This window comes from Megalobrama amblycephala, linkage group LG14 (genome assembly GCF_018812025.1).
Source record: "Megalobrama amblycephala isolate DHTTF-2021 linkage group LG14, ASM1881202v1, whole genome shotgun sequence".
Lineage (NCBI taxonomy): Eukaryota > Metazoa > Chordata > Actinopteri > Cypriniformes > Xenocyprididae > Megalobrama > Megalobrama amblycephala.
The window spans coordinates 45,276,527-45,295,746 of NC_063057.1; the positions used below are offsets into that span (position 1 = coordinate 45,276,527).

A 19,220-nucleotide genomic window follows, 5' to 3' on the forward strand; every position below is an offset into this window, starting at 1 on the left:
GGACACAAGTGGGAGGAGGCGGGAGAGGGAGGCAGGGAGGGAATACAGTCTTTGGAGGAGAGGAGAAAAACAGTTCAAAGTTTGTGGTTGGAGCGGCTGGCTCGGCGGCGGCAGCTGGAGCGGCTGGCGCGGCGGCTGGCTCGGCGGCGGCTGGAGCGGCTGGAGCTGAGGGCTCGGCGGCGGCTGGAGCTGAGGGCTCGGCGTGTGAACTCTGCCTTTGTTAATTAAAATACTGTCTGTTATTGTGGAAATCCGTATCCGCCTCATCTCTCTACCAACACACGTAACAGAAGAACGAAACTTTTTTACACTTAATTTTGAAAGTCAAGATATTAATCAAATATACCTTATGAATATACTGTAATATTTGAGAAAAAATGAAAGCAAATACGTATGAGTGATGTGAACTTCCCTCTAAACCTTTGTACTCAACACAACGACTGGTTTAGGTCTACGTGACATCTTCCTTTATTTTTGATTAGAACAATTCTTAATAACAAACAATTTAGAAGTAAAAATTAACCATTTTACAGTAATTCATTTAGAATTAACCAGCCTCTATTATCCTGTTTCCACCGTAACAGCGCTGGTTCTTGTGCGGGAGCTGGGCTTGTGTCTGTGAGAAACTGTGAACCTCAGACCGCCATCCTGCATTTCACTCGTAGCCGAAAGATGCTGTGACCAACTATGTATCCTGCCCATAAACAAACATTATACAGTTCCGAGAACATATTAAAGGGTTAGTTCACACAAAAATGAAAATTCTGTCATTAATTACTCACCCTCATGTAGTCCACACCTGTAACCCGTTCATCTTCAGAACACAAATTAAGATATTACTGATTAAATCCAAGAGCTTACAGGTTTGGAACCACATGAGGGTGAGTAATTAATGACAGAATTTTAATTTTTTGGTTAACTAACCCTGTAAAGCTGCGGCCCATAACTTTTTTTTTGGTTAAAAATATAAAAAATCAATTTTTGAGCAAGTACATAACCAGCCAGTGTTCAAAACTATCTCCTTACATTAGCCTGATTCACAACGGTAAGCTTGTAATAATGTTTTATAATAAATCGATACTGGTGAATTTCCATGGGAAAATCGAGCATAATTCCGCATAATTGCAATTGCAATTTTCAAACAGAGATGGCGACAAAGAGGCAACAACTACAGACTGCAGTTTTAACATATGAAGTAATTAGATTCAGTGTGTTAAGGAATACACACCTGTATTTCGCCAAAGAACTGCACCAATTTGGCAGCGCCGAGGACAGCTCTCTCCTTAAGAAAATGGAAAAAGCGTGTTCTCAGTAACTCAACCACTGGGTTGTCAGAGAGTGAGGGAGGGGTGCACTGTCAGCGATTGTTTTAATTGTGTCCAGCTTTTTGTTAAAGATAAATAATATTGATTTAAAATAAGTAATAATTATGGCTCTTGAAACTGATCCGTATTCGTTCTTCATTCTCAAATATTTTGATTGAAAATTTTATGGATATTTTAAAAATCTAATTTTTTAGTCAAATACTTGCGGAGCCCCGGACTTGACATGCAGGAAAAAAAATAGTAGGCTAAATCGTGCGCATGATTTACTATTTCGTTCCCTCAATTTATAAATCATGCGCAATATTTTAGTAAACGTTTTAGTAAATTGTGCACACAATTGGATTTTTTTTCTTCCATGTCATGTGCGGGGCTCCGTAAATACTAATTTCTTTTTGTGACAATTTTTTTTATTCTTTTATTTGTTGTTGTGATATTTACAATGCCACCGAATTATTTTATTTTATAGAGTGTAACACGTCAGTCTCTAAAAGGTGTTGAATTGGGTTGAGATCTGGTGACTGAAGGCCATAGCATTGTTTCCAAATGGCTCATGGCTGTATGGATGTGCAATAGAAGTCAAGTAGTTCATTGAAAATTAGTTCCAACTCTAGGTTGTTCCTCACCAACAAATTATTACTGTACCTTATTTATTTATTCATTCATTTTGAACTATTCCATTGAACTATTTAATTTTGAACTATTCCATTGAGTATACATGTTTCTTATTTCCTATATCTCGACCCTGACATGATATACAAACTGATATACAAGGTAAGATACAGCGCTATTGTGACATGTATCCGAGTGAAACAGTCTCTGGAACAAGAACAAATGTAGGGCGGGGCTTGATTTTGTCCATGGGGAATTGATTGGATGGTTGTGGTCTGCTATTGGTGGATCTCATGTGAGTGACAGGTTGCCCCGCCCTCGTCATCAGAGAAGAGGTGTCACTGCAAGAGGGAGGGGAAGTTATTTTGATTAAAGATTACGAGAGCACAAGAATTTAACAAAATAATGATGTGTATGGATAACTCAGTCATAATAAATATTGCAGTATTCAATAAAAACAAGATCTGGCATTTTAGATTTCATGGTGACTTTAAGGAATTGTAATTCTGGACACAGTTTTCAGTCTGCAGTACCAGTGTAGTATTTAGGATAAAGAATTACTGAACTTTTAAGGGTGTTGTCTTGCTTCTCTGTTACTTATCAAGCATTCTGCGTCAGTTCAGGCAGGCCTCGTAGTCAAGCTCCGCTATCAGCTGATTTCGCAAATTCCAACCCCACCCTTATCAGCTGATCTGATTTCTATGGACTCGATTGGCAACTCTCAAACTGAGGCGCATTACTTAAACGCAGCTTCCGTCTCTCTGCTTGCTTGGCTGCTTCCACTGCACGCTGATTGCAATCCACCTCCTCCTTAAACTTGTGTCTAACTTAATCAGTGTCATTCTGTTGTCATTGATGCATGCTCTGTTCTCAATAGGGGGATTTTCTGCTGCTCTCCCAGTTAAAAAAATGGGAGGTTTTCCCCAGAAGCTGCTGTTGTTCCTGGTCTTAGCTTTCATGGAGCTCATGAAAAGGATGGGGAATTTAGAGCAGAACCATACCACCAAATGTAACTTCAGCAAAATATGCCAATAAAAAATTGACTAAAAAATTTGTCTCTGGTAATTTTTTGTCTTAAGTGGTCCTGGCTGAAATATTGTTTGAGTGTGTCTTAGACTGATTAAACACAATGTGTGTGGGAACAAATATGAAAACTAAAACATAGCAGGAATTAGGTTCTTGAGGACCAGGAATGAGAAAGCTGCTTTACAGACACGCCTGTTTTGCACACGTCACTCAAACACAGAACCAGGAAACAGGAATCACATGACTTCAGGGAAACAGAAACTGAAGTGTAGTTGAGCTGTTGTGTGTTTGTGTCTCTGTGTTCATGCAGTAAAATGGCAGAAGCCAGATTTTCTCAGGATGAATTTATGTGTTCAGTCTGTCTGGATCTCCTGAAGGATCCAGTGACCATTCCCTGTGGACACAGTTACTGTAAGATCTGTATTACAGGCTGCTGGGATCAGGAGGATCAGATGAGAGTCTACAGCTGTCCTCAGTGCAGACAGACCTTCAGTCCAAGACCTGCTTTAGCTAAAAGCACCATTCTGGCTGAACTGGTGGAGAAACTGAAGAAGATTAAACTTCCTGCTGACTGTTACACTGGAGCTGGAGATGTGCAGTGTGACGTCTGTACTGGAAGAAAACACAAAGCCGTCAAGTCCTGTCTGGTGTGTCTGAACTCTTACTGTCAGAATCACCTTGAACAACATGAGAGTTTGTTTAAAGGAAAGAGACACAATCTGACTGAAGCCACTGGACGACTGCAGGAGATGATCTGCCCGAAACACGACAAGATCCTTGAGGTTTTCTGCCGCACTGATCAGAAGTGTATATGTTTGCTGTGTATGATGGATGAACATAAAAACCACGACACTGTATCAGCTGCAGCACAGAGGACAGAGAAACAGGTATGAACTTAAAGAGGTCCTGTTATGATCATTTACAGGCTCATAATTTTGTTAATGGGGTCTACTAGAATACATTTATGTCATTTAATGTCTGTTTTCACCCTCTCTGTCTGAACACTGTTTTAGTTTCAGTTTGTTTATAACCTGCCTTCCAAAAATCACAGTCTGCTCTGATTGGTCAGCTGGTCCCAGTCTGTTGTGATTGGTCTACTGCTTAGAGTGTGTGTCAGAAATGTAACACGCCTTATCATAACCAGTGATGGGGAGGTGGAGAGATGCCGGAAGAGTTGTCGCTGGGACGACACAATAACTACTGCTTGTATACGCTCATAATGATGATTGACAGGACTGAATGATTAGGCTCCTCCCAAACCTACATTTGTAACTTCATTCATAACATCTGACCTGCATTGAACTGCATGGTTCAGAAAGCAGTCATTATAAAAATGGTGAGAACACAATAAAAGATTGATGTTGTGAACTTTTGAGGAATAGTGTTTAAAGTACATTTTAACCATCAAGTTAATCTGCATTAGGAAGGCCAGAAAGGGGGTTGGATTTGGGGTGGTTAAAACAGTGTCTCTTGGACATCATGACAACACACTATTAACACAACCAGGACTCGCCCCTTTATTTTGCTTATGTCTTATGAGGGGATTATTTAAATGAGGAATATTGTGTATTGAGGAATAAATGAGGTAGGCAATAAAACTTCACGAATAGCAAATAATTCTGTTGGTGTTCCCCAAGGTTCAATATTGGGTCCTTTGTTGTTCAGTTTGTATATTAATGTCCTGCCAGACGTTTGTGCATTTACTGTTAATTGTCAGATGTATGCTGATGATACAGTTATACAGGTGCTGGTCATATAATTAGAATATAATCAAAAAGTTGATTTATTTCACTAATTCCATTCAAAAAGTGAAACTTGTATATTATATTCATTCATTACACACAGACTGATATATTTCAAATGTTTATCTCTTTTAATTTTGATTATAACTGACAACTAAGGAAAATCCCAAATTCAGTATCTCAGAAAATTAGAACATTACTTAAGACCAATACAAAGAAAGGATTTTTAGAAATTTTGGCCAACTGAAAAGTTTGAACATGAAAAGTATGAGCATGTACAGCACTCAATACTTAGTTGGGGCTCCTTTTGCCTGAATTACTGCAGCGTGGCATGGAGACGATCAGTCTGTGGCACTGCTCAGGTGTTATGAGAGCCCAGGTTGCTCTGATAGTGGCCTTCAGCTCTTCTGCATTGTTGGGTCTGGCATATCGCATCTTCCTCTTCACAATACTGCATAGATTTTCTATGGGGTTAAGGTCAGGCGAGTTTGCTGGCCAATTAAGAACAGGGATACCATGGTCCTTAAACCAGGTACTGGTAGCTTTGGCACTGTGTGCAGGTGTCAAGTCCTGTTGGAAAATGAAATCTGCATCTCCATAAAGTTGGTCAGCAGCAAGAAGCATGAAGTGCTCTAAAACTTCCAAGGTTGACCTTGGACCTCAGAAAACACAGTGGACCAACACCAGCAGATAACATGGCACCCCAAACCATCACTGACTGTGGAAACTTTACACTGGACCTCAAGCAATGTGGACTGTGTGCCTCTCCTCTCTTCCTCCAGACTCTGGGACCCTGATTTCCAAAGGAAATGCAAAATTTACTTTCATCAGAGAACATAACTTTGGACCACTCAGCAGCAGTCCAGTCCTTTTTGTCTTTAGCCCAGGCGAGACGCTTCTGACGCTGTCTGTTGTTCAAGAGTGGCTTGACACAAGGAATGCGACAGCTGAAACCCATGTCTTGCATACGTCTGTGCGTAGTGGTTCTTGAAGCACTGACTCCAGCTGCAGTCCACTCTTTGTGAATCTCCCCACATTTTTGAATGGGTTTTGTTTCACAATCCTCTCCAGGGTGCGGTTATCCCTATTGCTTGTACACTTTTTTCTACCACATCTTTTCCTTCCCTTTCGCCTCTCTATTAATGTGCTTGGACACAGAGCTCTGTGAACAGCCAGCCTCTTTTGCAATGACCTTTTGTGTCTTGCCCTCCTTGTGCAAGGTGTCAATGGTCGTCTTTTGGACAACTGTCAAGTCAGCAGTCTTCCCCATGATTGTGTAGCCCACAGAACTAGACTGAGAGACCATTTAAAGGCCTTTGCAGGTGTTTTGAGTTAATTAGCTGATTAGAGTGTGGCACCAGGTGTCTTCAATATTGAACCTTTTCACATTATTCTAATTTTCTGAGATACTGAATTTGGAATTTTCCTTAGTTGTCAGTTATAATCATCAAAATTAAAAGAAATAAACATTTGAAATATATCAGTCTGTGTGTAATGAATGAATATAATATACAAGTTTCACTTTTTGAATGGAATTAGTGAAATAAATCAACTTTTTGATGATATTCTAATTATATGACCAGCACCTGTATATGTTTAGCATGCTAAAAGCAAAAAGCAAGCTGCAGAAGAATTATAATAATATATAATAATAATAGGCATAATAATAGATTCACAAATTACATTTATAAAAGTAAAAAAAAAAGAATTTGGGAATAAAATTATATTAAATATTAATATTAATGCCATGATCTTTTCACATATGCAGACAGGTGGGACTACATTATAATCAATAGAAAGATTCTATAAACAGGCTTTGAAAATATTGGATAAAAGTTCTAATTTATATCATCAATGTTAAATTTTAACTAAATATGATTTTTTTAAACTGGGAAAATATGAATTTGCAGATATTTTACTTCTGTATAAAATTTTGCATGGTATGGCCCCACCTCTACTTAGTGAAATTTCTAAATGTAATTTAGGGAGGAGCGAGCCCATCTAATCTTCCAATCAACAGCCAGAGTATATAAGCAGCTGCTCACCTCTCTTCAGTCTCAGCTGTTCCAGCATCCCTCCATCTCCCCAAATTCCCTTGCCCTATATAATCATCATATCTTAAATTTATTCACTGTGTGGGTATTTCAGAACTCGAGTTGAAGCTGCTTCATCAAGCCCTTATCAGTAGACAGCGAGCCAAATAAGCTAACCTAATACCTTAAAGATTATATGGGCAAACAAACTCGCTAAATGAGTTAATTAGACAAAATTAGGATTGTGTAATACCATAGAAAATGTGCTTTTGAGCAGTCAGCCTTTTCATATAGAGCTGCACATACCGGAATACAATACCTGCAGAATTAAGAAATATTACATCCTTTTCTGTATCGATAAAACAGTAAACATTATCAATCATGTCTTCATAATTTGGAGAAGTGGTTTGTATCTCATATTTAAAAATCATTTTGTATTTGTATTTATATGCTCTGTTATAGGTATGTTTGCTGGAATGTGTTTTATATTATTTTTATGTTTTATGGACTTCATTACCATCAACCTCTCAGGGACCATAGATGAAAACATGCCTGTACGGCTAAATCTGGCACATTTACATGATGGACTTGAGTGTTCATTTTAATTAATGTGCATTGTCCATTTTAAAATAAAGAATTTAAAAAAAAGAAAAGAATTGTGACGTGTTCGTTCCCGGAAGAAAACTGCAATGGAGGTTTGTCAGGGAGTTCAGCAATTGTACCTTTGAAGTGACTTAGTAAATTTGCAGACCTTTTTCAAACTCAGCAGCAACATTACACACTAAAGAAAGATTAAAAAAAAAAATAAATAAATAACAGAACCCCTTTAAACCAGTAGTTCAAAATGAACAAAAAGGACATTAGGTAGCATAAAAGAAATCCATACAACTCAAAGGTGGTTAATCTAAGGCTGCATCTGAAATCGCATACTTCCCTACTGTAATAGTAGCTCAAAAACAGTATGTGACAATAGTAGTATGTCCTAATTCACAAAACTCATAAAAGTAGACAAAAAGTTCCCAGATTACCAACTACTACTGAGATTCTGAAGTGTGATTCCCATGAAGCCATTGGAGATTTGTGGTTGTGAATGGCAGTGAAGTGATGCAACTGACACTGTTAGATCACATGATAATGACAACATGGTCAATGAAGTATGTCCAGATTACAACCATACTATTGTTACGAACTGCACAAGGACACGAAGGTTGAGGATCTAAATGCAGGATTTATTAAGATAATCGTAGTCGTACAGGCAAGGGTCAAACACCAGCAATAACAATGTCCAAGGCAGAGATAAATCGTAAATGGGGACAGGCAATGGGTCAGGGCAGGCAGCAGACAAGGCAGAGTAATCCAGTAAATGGGCAGAGAATCAACAGGGCAGGCAGCAAAACAAACATAAGCAGTCCAAGGTAATACACAAGAAAACAGGGAAAAATGCTTAGAGTTGCAGCTGTAACGCTAGACAAAACTTTGCAGGGAATGAGTGAAACACAGGGACTACTTATACACAGGTACAAACAAGCTTAACAAGTTAACAAGGGGGTGTGGTCCAATGATTGTCCATGGTAACAAACAAGGAGCAGCAGGGGAACATGAGGTGCACAAACAGAGGAGATACAGGGAACACAGACAAGGATCATGACATAGCTCCCCTCCTAAGGAGCTATGTCATGCCAAATGCTCCTAACAAATCCAGAGAGGCAGGGCGGAGGTAAACGAGGGGGCGGAGTGGAGGGCCAGGTACATGGAGTGGAAGAGGGCCTGCCAACAGAAGCTTAGCAGGTGGCCAGGGCGGAGCAAGCGGCCAGGGTGGTGCAGGCTGAGTAGGTGGCCAGGGAGAAAGGCTTAAAGACCCCCACGGCGGAGCAGACGACCACCACGGCAGTGTAGACAGGCTTGAAGACCCCCACGGCGGAGCAGATGACCACCACAGCAGTGCAGCCAGGCTTGAAGACCCCCACGGCGGAGCAGATGAATCTAGAGGCCAACACAGCTGACTAGCTAAAACCAGAGTGACCTCCAGTGACCTGGTCGTATTGAGGCAGACAGGAAACTCAGCTACCACCCTCGTGGTCACATCAGGGCTGACGGGACTCAGGGACGACCTCTGTAGTTGTATTAGTTCAGACAGGGAACTCAGGGACGACCTCCGTGGTCATATCAAGGCAGACAGGGAACTCAGGGTTCACAAGGCTGGGCTCTGGGACAGCAGCGAACTCTAGAGTGGACTCATGGACTGAGGTGGACTGGAGTGGGCTCTGGAGCAGATTCAAGGACTGGAACGGGCTCTGGAGCAGATTCATGGGCTGGAGCGATTCAAGGACTGGAGTAGGCTCTGGGGTGGATTCAAGGACTGGAGCAGACTCATGACCTGGAGCAGACTCTGGAGCAGTCTCATGGGCTGGAACCAATGTGTGTGCAGCCCACACACACCAGATGGCTGTGGCCATAATTGCCAGCGCTGCAATCTCTGGGGGCTCAGGCATGGTAGCCATCTTGGCTGAGGGCTCAGGCATGGCAGCCATCTTGTCGGAAGGCTCAGGAGGAACGGCCATCTTGTCCGTAGACACTGGCAGAGCGGCCATCTTGTCCGTAGACACAGGCTTGATGGCCATGACGGGATGAGACTTTGGAATGTCAGCGGAGACTGGACTGGATTCACAAAGATCAGCTGTGACTTGACAGGATTCACAAAGATCAACTGTGACTTTACTTGGCTCACGAAAATCAACTGTGACTTGACTCACATAGATCAACTGTGACTTGACTGGGCTCAGGAATGGTGGCCATCCTGATTGGAGACTCTGACATGGTGCGAACTGGCTCTGAAGTGGCAGCCATGTTGTGAACAGGCTCTGATGCAGGAACTACAGGACGGGAAGGTACATATAACACAGGGCTAGCGCTCCTCTGAACTGGCCATGCTGGTGACTGTAATGGGCCAAGCTCCATGGCCACTGGATCTTGGTGAGTGTTGCCCCTCCCCAAAAAGTATTTAGGCAACGGGTCCTCCTCCACCTCACCACAGTGAAGGAAGAACCACACAGCAGCAGGGCAAAGTCCAAATACTGTGCCAGGGTCCAGCTGGGACCTCCCTCTGGCATCAGTTGTCATAATCATTACCTCATCCAATGGTGCAAGATGGCAGCAAGCTACCAAGTACTCCACATATTCCTCTATGGGGCAGCCATTTTGAGAGATAGAACAAAGAATGCTCACCGGGTCTTGATAACCACCTGCTACATCCATGGCGGCAAAGTTTTCTGTTATGAACTGCACAGGGACACGAAGACTGAGGATCTAAATGCAGGATTTATTAAGATAATCGTAATCGTACAGGCAAGGGTCAAACACCAGCAATAACAATGCCCAAGGCAGAGATGAATCATAAATGGGGACAGGCAATGGGTCAGGGCAGGCAGCAGACAAGGCAGAGTAATCCAATAAACAGGCAGAGATTCAATAGGGCAGGCAACAAACAAACACGATGATGATAAGCAGTCCAAGGTAATACACAAGAAAACAGGAAACAGAAAAACGCTCAGAGTTGCAGCTGTAACGCTAGACAAAACTTCACAGGGAATAAGTGAATCACAGGGACTACTTATACACAGGTACAAACAAGCTTAACAAGATAATGAGTTAACAATGATTGTCCATGGTAACAAACAAGGGGAGCAGCAGGTGAACATGAGGTGCACAAACAGAGGATATACAAGGACCATAGACAAGGATCATGACAACTATATAGAACATACTTTTTTATTGATCACAGAGAAATTATATATTCAAGAGAGTGTGCGATTTTGGATGCTGCCTTAGTCTTCTGAAGCAATTAGAAAAATCAAATAAGGTGGCATGCATGAGCCACTGAGGTTTGATGTTATTGACTTGTCACCATATTTGATTTGGGTGAGAGATTATTCAGAATATATTCATTTGTTTTCTGAAAGAGAAACAAGTTTGAAAAGACATGAAAAGACAAAAAATTAAATTTCTGGGTGAACTATCCATATAAAACTAGACATTGATGAAATAATGCTGACACTTATGAATGAACCTATAACCTTATCATGAAAGATTTTTAACCCTCAATTTCAGCACTTCACTGATACTGGATTCATATCTGTTTACTTGATGATTTATGTGATGTTTCTCCTGTCATTGGTTTGTCCTTTAGCACCAGCTGAAGGAGACGCAGAGGTCGTTCCAGCAGAGGATCCAGCAGAGAGAGAAAGATCTTCAGCAGCTGAGAGAGGCTGTGGAGTCTCATAAGGTGAGTCTGGAGAAGAAGAGAAGTTTGAGAAGTCTCAGTCAGGACTCACTGAAGCCACTGTGTGATTGTGATGTGTGTCCTAACAGCGCTCTGCACAGACAGCAGTGGAGGACAGTGAGAGGATCTTCACTGAGCTCATCCGCTCCATTGAGAGAAGCCGCTCTGAGGCCACACAGCGGATCAGAGATCAGGAAAAGACTGCAGTGAGTCGAGCTGAAGGACGACTGGAGCGACTGGAGCAGGAGATCAATGATCTGAGGAGGAAAGACGCTGAGCTGGAGCAGCTTTCACACACACAGGATCACATCCATTTCCTGCAGGTAACAGAGATCTAGAAGAACAGGATCATAGTGGACTTGAGCAAGAGACTCACAGAGAAACATTTCATGAGAGCAGAATGAGCCGTTGACTGAAGTGTTGATCTGTGTGTTCGGTTATTATATAATCATCAGTCAGACTCTCATCTGATCTTCTTATTTTGAAAGAAACTCACTTACAAATGCAGTTCAGCTCTGGAAATCTCTTAGGAAACATTTTCCTGAAAGATATATTGAGATTCCAGAAAACAGTTCAAAATTTAATTAATACTTAAACTATTTTTAGTTTCAGTTTCCCTCAGCTAGATTTTCCATCATCTCTTATATTTTTACAAACTTTGACTTATACTACAAATTTTGAGTAATAAAAATCAGATAATCTTCAAACCTGCTGAAACCTTGTATAATAATTTTCAGTAACACATTAATTAATTTGACAGTGAAGTCCTCAAACAGGAAGTGAGGCTGTATATTAGGGATGCTTCAGTGTATTTAAACCACAAAAACTGAGCTTGTGAATTTCAGAGCCACTAACTGCCAAAAAGTTATAAATAATGGTCAATCTACTCGTTGCCTTTGAACTGCTTTTCCTGATCAAATCTACTCAACCCTGCCATGTGACTCCATTGATGCTCTTGATCCGTTACATTTATGTTATTGATGGATATTTGATCATCAAGTGTTTTCCTAGAAAGTTCACATATAGTGTAAGTGTCAAACTCTAGATCTTACAGCTCTAACATGATATAATGAACATGAGAAGAATGAATCTGATCCTGTGAAAGTGCTGGATTGAGGAGAGTTACTAAAGATCAACAAGAGCTGCTCAAATCTGACAGTAGTGAAGGTTATTGGCTGAAGTGTGGAGGTGATGAGCTTTGATTTCTGTTTTCTGTAGAGTTTCCAGTCTCTCTCAGCTCCTCCTAAATCTACAGACGTAAATGACGAACCCTTCAGTTCTCTCTCCTCTTTTGCTGTTGTGAGAGAAACTGTCCATCAGCTGAGAGACAAACTGGAGGATTTCTGCAAAGAGGAGCTGAAGAAGATCTCTGACAGAGGTAAAGTCCTGGAGATTCATCTGCTCTCAGAAATGATCCTCCATCATCTCATATCATATAGAAGATCATATTAGAAATGTCTTAGGAATGGATGCAGGGATCATTTTCTCTTGACATGATAATCACACTCTTCATGTCTGTTGATTTCCACAGTCACTTTCACCAACATTGTTCCTAGAACCAGGAACGACTTCCTACAATGTAAGTCACTAAGAAAACAAGCAGAAAAACTCAAAGTGTGGTCATGTTCTTCGTGCAGAGAGGGTGGGGGGTCAATGGAAGCAATATCTTCAATAGGGGGTGTTGAGGTGTTCTTGAGTGGCATTTGTATATGCCAAAGATTTACAAGATGAAACTTGTAATTACTTACAAAAGAAAATGATCTGTAACATTATAACAACATTCTACTCAAAGTGAACATTTCAAATGCATTTGTCCTGTTGTCAGTAGCACAAGTGCACGGATCGAGTCCGTCAGAAATTGAACAAAAAACGCGAATCTGTGAAAACGGTGACGTCCTTCACATGCGTATTGCATGTTTAGTCTGTCCACCTTAATTGTCTGGTATGCGTAATACAACGTTTTGGTCATTTTCGTGGATCCGTGTGAACGGCGATAAATTTGATAACGTTGTCATCTGTACAAAGAAAAAACGTTTCCGTATTTAGTACATTGTGAAAACGTACCCTAAATGTCTTTACTGTTTTTTGTTTATTTTTTTATCATTTTATTGCACATTTTCCACATTTACAAAGTAGGACAGAGAGCATAACTATAGCCCTACTTGGACGGTAATTGTTTCTCAGGGGGACACAAGGTACGTTCACCATTTACATGGGGTAGTCTGTGGTTTTATTGCCCCCGCACCCGATTAAAAATCCCCAGCTGAAATAACTACTATTTTTTTTGACAAACACCAAAATCATGTGGTAATTTAATTGCCATCCAAATCCACATCTCTGCGTTATTCTGGCAGTAACAGGTGTGCATTAGCCTACCTTTTAAAATATGTAGATTATTATATTACATTAAAAATATAAACCAATCAGCTTCATGCTTACCTGTAAATGAGAGGCAGAATTAACTTATTTCTGCTAGATTCCCCATTTTTAAAATGACAATTTGAGATAAAATGCAAGACAAAACCAATTTAACTATATTGCCATCTGTCATAGTGCTTTTAAACAGGAGATTTTAAATAATCAAATAATAAACAGGATATTGTAACATTAAATATTAATTTATTCTCATTATTCCAAGCATGTTCCATTTTATTCACAGCAGACATTCATGCAACCGACTGTGTGGGCAGCGTTGTCTAATGTCTATTCAAGCAAAAGTGTCCAAAAGTGTGAATTATGCGATAACGGAGACAGCAATGCATCATGTATTATAAGATCATTATGTTTGTACGTACTATATATATATATATATATATATATATATATATATATATATATATATATATATATATATATCAATTCAGACCTAGATATTAATACTCCACAAGGTCTGAAATATACTGTTCGCTGCAAACATGATGATCTTAAATTTATTAATGATTAATTTACTATTAATAAATGTGTAAAGTTGCATAAAATGGAAATACTCAATAAAGTAGGCTAACTATGTTACCTCGGATGGATGAATGGTTGTATTCCACAACTGGTAAAATAAACATATATAAGACAATACAACATTTACTGTAGGAGCCATACAATTTACTGGTGACTTAATTTAAAAAACTGTTCTGTTGCGCTTCTGATTTGGTAGTGAAATTCACTGATTTTCGGTGTGGAAGATGTGAAGGATTCTATGGTCCAGTTAGTATTTTCACCCCATAATGGCGGCCGCGCTACCTCTAAATTCGTATTTTTACGAGTATGAGTACAAGTACATGAGCTTGATATCAGGCCCGATACCGATACTAGTATCAGTATCGGTGCATCCCAAGGTACCATGCAAATTTATTTTTACAGATGTCCACATGAGAAACAATTACTGTCCGAATAGGGTTTATATCATGCTTACTAACATCCCAAAAAAAAAAAACAAGACTTGAAATGTAGTGAACTTGTGACTTGTGAGATGTGAATCAGGGCAGCACTAAACTGAGGACTCAATATATTTTTCAAAAACAGAATATCTTCTAAAACTAATAAATAAATATGTTTATTTTTATTTTTAATTTATTTTTCACTGAAAGACAATTAAAAACATTCACCCAAGATTTAGAGGTAAAATCACAGTAGGAAAAAAAGCTTTTTAAGAGTTTCAGGAAAGTAAGAAACTTAGTTGACAATTTCAACTATGATTTTATCCTAAACAGGATTTTGTAACAAGTTGTAACTCTTTAATCTTTGGGGAAACAGATAGAAATTTAAAAAAAGCTCAAGATCGCCAAAGTCTAATATCACCAACAATACAATAGACCTACAATGCTTAAAAACTTGTAAATCAAATTATTACATTTATTGTTAAATTAATTTAATGGACTCTTGCTGAATTACAGTATTTCACAATTGCTAAAACACTCAACCCCATTCTCTGAACCCAATGCTCAGTGGCCTAAACCCATTTGTCGAATCAGTCACTTTGTAGGCAAAACCTTAAACAAGTTCAGGTAGTTAAGACACTGTTTGCAAATCTCATCCACTCTTTTTGCAAAACTCTAAACACATTCTTACTCACTAAAACACATTTTGCACTGTGTTGCAAAATGGTAAATACATGTGGCAAAAGTTAAACACAACTACAACACAGTTGTCATCCTTTAAACACAATGACTCAAAATTATTCACACTTATTTCTAACGATGTGATCAAATCAGCTGTATAAAATATAGGTCAGTTCAGAGTGCACAGGTGACACAGGTGCTGAATGATGATACCAACAATAGATGGAAACAATCTGAAAAGTAGAGGAGGAAGAGTATGTGTAAGAGGACGATGAGGAGAAAGAGCAAGGGGTGTGGAGACAAGGCTGTCAAGGCTGGATCCGGCACAGGTTTTTCCCTTTGCCTGGCAAGAGACGACATTGCCTGTGATGTGGAAAATGTTCTCAACGATATTCAATAATATTCAACAATATTATTGATCCGACAATACTGACATTATAGGATGAGAACTGAACTAAGCTAGCCTATATAATGACATCAGTGTTTTCTGCAGAACTGCTTTATAGAGGAAAATAATTACAGTAATTTACATAATAATTGATGGTTTTTACAATGTAAGTGAATCAACACTGAACTGACTTCAGCTGAACAATGACACTATTTTCTTTTAGAGCTGTACAGCCAAAATGAACCCTCTTTGCATTACTGATCATCATGTACCTGTTATCACTGTAAAGCTGCTTTGACTATACTAGACTAGACTAGACTAGACTATACTATACTATACTAGACTAAACTAGACTAGTATCTGTGTAGTATAAATTGCAATTGAAATAAAGGTGACTTGACTTGATTTAGGCCGGACCCAACATGAAGACGTGATGCTGAAGCAGAATGAATCTCTCACTGACTCTGAACTTTGTTTTTGTGTGTGTGTGTGTGTTTGTGTGTGTGTGTTTGTCTGTGTGTGTGTGTGTTTGTGTGTGTGTGTGTGTGTGTGTGTGTGTGTGTGTGTGTGTGTGTGTGTGTGTGTGTGTGTCTGTGTGTTTGTCTGTGTGTGTGTGTGTTTGTGTGTGTGTGTGTGTGTGTGTGTGTGTGTGTGTGTGTGTGTGTGTGTGTGTGTGTGTGTGTGTGTGTGTGTGTGTGTTTGTGTGTGTGTGTGTACTGTATCATGCTTTTCATTTAGAGTTTTCTTTGACCTTTTAGTCATTTGCATTTAGACTGCTGTATGTTTGCAGTATGTAAGTACTGTATATACAGACATTCAATACTATATAATATTGAATATAATACTGTACTTGCAGTACATACAGTATACTTTAAACTCACATTACTTGTGATTTCTATACATTTTATGTAATGGCAAAATGTGTTTACTGTGTTTCAATATACATTTTTTCTGTAACCTCATGTTCTGGATGTTGTGTTTTCCATTTTTTAATGTAATGTCTAATGAATGATCTGTAGTGTTTATATATTGTTTAATGTGTGTATGATCTGAAAGCTTTGTTTGATTTTGCCATAAGAGTCAGAGGTTTTGTGAAATTAGTTTGAAGATTGGATTTGTATTTAATGTTTTGAGAAAACGAGTGATGGTTTCAAGAAATGTGTTTTAGCAATTGTGAAATACTGTAAAGCATCAGTTTCTTTTAATAGAAAATCATACTGACTCCAACATTTGAATGGTGTAAATATAATAACAGGCCTTAAATTATAATAAACACAGAATAATAACAACATTAATATTCAGGGAAGACTGATTAGACCAGCCTAAAAAAGGTTGAGATCCACTGATGTAAATGATGATTTTTCACAGGATATCTGATAAACTGTACTGAGACACTGATGATATATTGAACATGAAGAGTTCAGAAACATTAAAAGATCAGATTCATAATTCCTGTGTTTTCTCTCCATCAGATTCCCATCAGCTCAATCTGGATCTGAACACAGTGAATAAACGCCTCCGTCTGTCTGAGAAGAACAGAGTGATTACTGACACTAACACAGATCAGCCGTATCCTGATCATCCAGACAGATTTGATGTGTGTCGTCAGGTGTTGTGTAGAGAGAGTGTGTGTGGACGCTGTTACTGGGAGATTGAGTGGAGTGGAAGGTGTGTGTTTATATCAGTGTCATATAAGAGCATCAGCAGGAAGGGACGGGGTAAAGAGTGTGTGTTTGGATATAATGATCAGTCCTGGAGTTTGTTCTGCTCTTCCTCCAGATACTCATTCATACACAATAACATACAGACTAAACTCCCAGTAAAGCCCATCAGCAGTAGAATAGGAGTGTATGTGGATCACAGTGCAGGAACTCTGTCCTTCTACAGCATCTCTGGAGACACAATGAGCCTCATCCACACAGTCCAGACCACATTCACTCAACCGCTCTATCCTGGGTTTAGGGCTGGTTATCAGTTTAATTCTGGATCAGTGAAACTGTGTTGATGAATCAGAATAGACTGTAGAGAGATTCTACCCATAATGCTTTGAGCTCATGATGAATCAGTAACAGTGAGATGTTATAGAGTCTCTTATTTTCTCTTCATTACATTAATACTACAGCTGAACTTCTGTCAGTGAAATAACATGAAGAATAAATGTGTGTAATGAATCCTCAGATAGACAGTGAGATCAGTGTGAGTGTGTGTTTCTCAAACTCTATTTGTGTTGATGAAAATCAGTCATTCAGTTCTTATTGTCACATCAATCATTTTATTATTACTATTAAAATGACCTTCAGTTGGAGTGATTAAATTATATCATTCAATAAAAAATGTCATTTGTTGTAAGATTGATAAATGTCACTTTATTAATAAATGTGGAATATATAAACCCAGATCATGTGATCATACTGTAAACTCTTGATCAGTGAAAGTATGAGCACAATTGAATCCGATCCAGACATATGCTACATCCCAATGCGCCAAATTATACTATGCCCTAAAAGTATGTACTGTTTTTGTGAAGAATAAGTACATACTTTTGAGTGTGTAGCAGAAGAATAGACAAGCTTTGGGACATAATTCATCGTCTTTAGCCGACGCTGTATCACTCCTGTCACTGTTTAAACTGCCCTGTCAATCATCTTGTCACAGTTAAAATCCTGTGACAGAGAGTAATGTAGTCGCACATTGATCTGCCAGTCATGAGTCTTTCACAACTTGAATATAATGATGAATTTAAAAGTTCACAATGCTGTTTCAGATGAGATATAATGTGGATAACATCGGGTGACCAGATTTCTCATGGTGGGATACGGGACAGGATGGACAGGACACAAAATTCACTGAAACTTTGTGTGCTACCAACAGTAGGACAAATACATAGAGATACAAATTAAATAAACTACATTTTTTCAGGTACAGTAGGTTTATTTGACATGTATACATTTATTTAACATCTTTTGTTGTTTGATTTTAGGCTGCTGTCACCTTAAGACCTAATGCTTAGATCTAATACATTGACACAAATGGCATTCAACATACTACGATTTGGGACATAATAATTATAATTTTGAATACTTAGGATAGAATGCAAATTAGGACACAGCATTAATTTTTGAAAAAACCATGACTTTCTCACTCAAATGTTGCTTTTTTAAATGAAACTTACCCACATTCAAGTGATGATCAAAAAGAATGCATGAAGCTAGAATAAATTTATTTATTTATTTATTTTTTAAGCAGAGGGTCTGTTCTCTCTTTTGATATATTGTATGTTCAGATATTCACTTAAAATATTCTGGGGGCCAGGAAAATTTTGTGAAAATGCTGGAAGGGAATTGCATATTAGAACTGTAATATATGGTATAAATGGTTTCTGCACCCAAACATTGCAGTTTTGTCTACTGGACAGAATATCACACTCTTTCATTGGTAGTTTATCATTTTTCTTTGAATTATCCAGCATACTGACAGCAGCGTGTGAGTGGGGCTTTTATTTTGGTGTGGTGTTGTGACGTCTTAAGGCTGCGCCGCTCTTCTGCATGCTGAAGAAAGGTTTGTGCTTTTACGCATTTAAAGTGTTTAAATCAATGCAAACTGTTCGGTCAATCCATTCGTTTTTTTACAAGCTGTGTACAATAAATTAAACATTATTGAAAGTAACTTTGCAATGCTTTATTTTTATTTAACATTAATTAAAGTTATTTTTGGGAGTAATGGTTAACGGAAGCAGCGTCTCATGTCGCTCTATGTAACGTGA

General features: G+C 38.9%; 1 protein-coding gene across 1 annotated transcript; it reads left to right on the forward strand.

Moving 5' to 3' along the window:
* Nucleotides 1–3,189: 3,189 nt before the first annotated feature.
* LOC125245798 (tripartite motif-containing protein 16-like) lies at nucleotides 3,190–17,855 on the forward strand. Its single transcript, XM_048156562.1, has 6 exons — nucleotides 3,190–3,847; nucleotides 10,922–11,017; nucleotides 11,104–11,337; nucleotides 12,233–12,392; nucleotides 12,546–12,593; nucleotides 16,930–17,855. Exons 1-6 carry the CDS (start codon nucleotides 3,275–3,277, stop codon nucleotides 17,460–17,462), a joined length of 1,644 nt encoding a protein of 547 aa, XP_048012519.1. The 5' UTR covers nucleotides 3,190–3,274; the 3' UTR covers nucleotides 17,463–17,855.
* The last annotated feature ends 1,365 nt before the right edge of the window (nucleotides 17,856–19,220 follow it).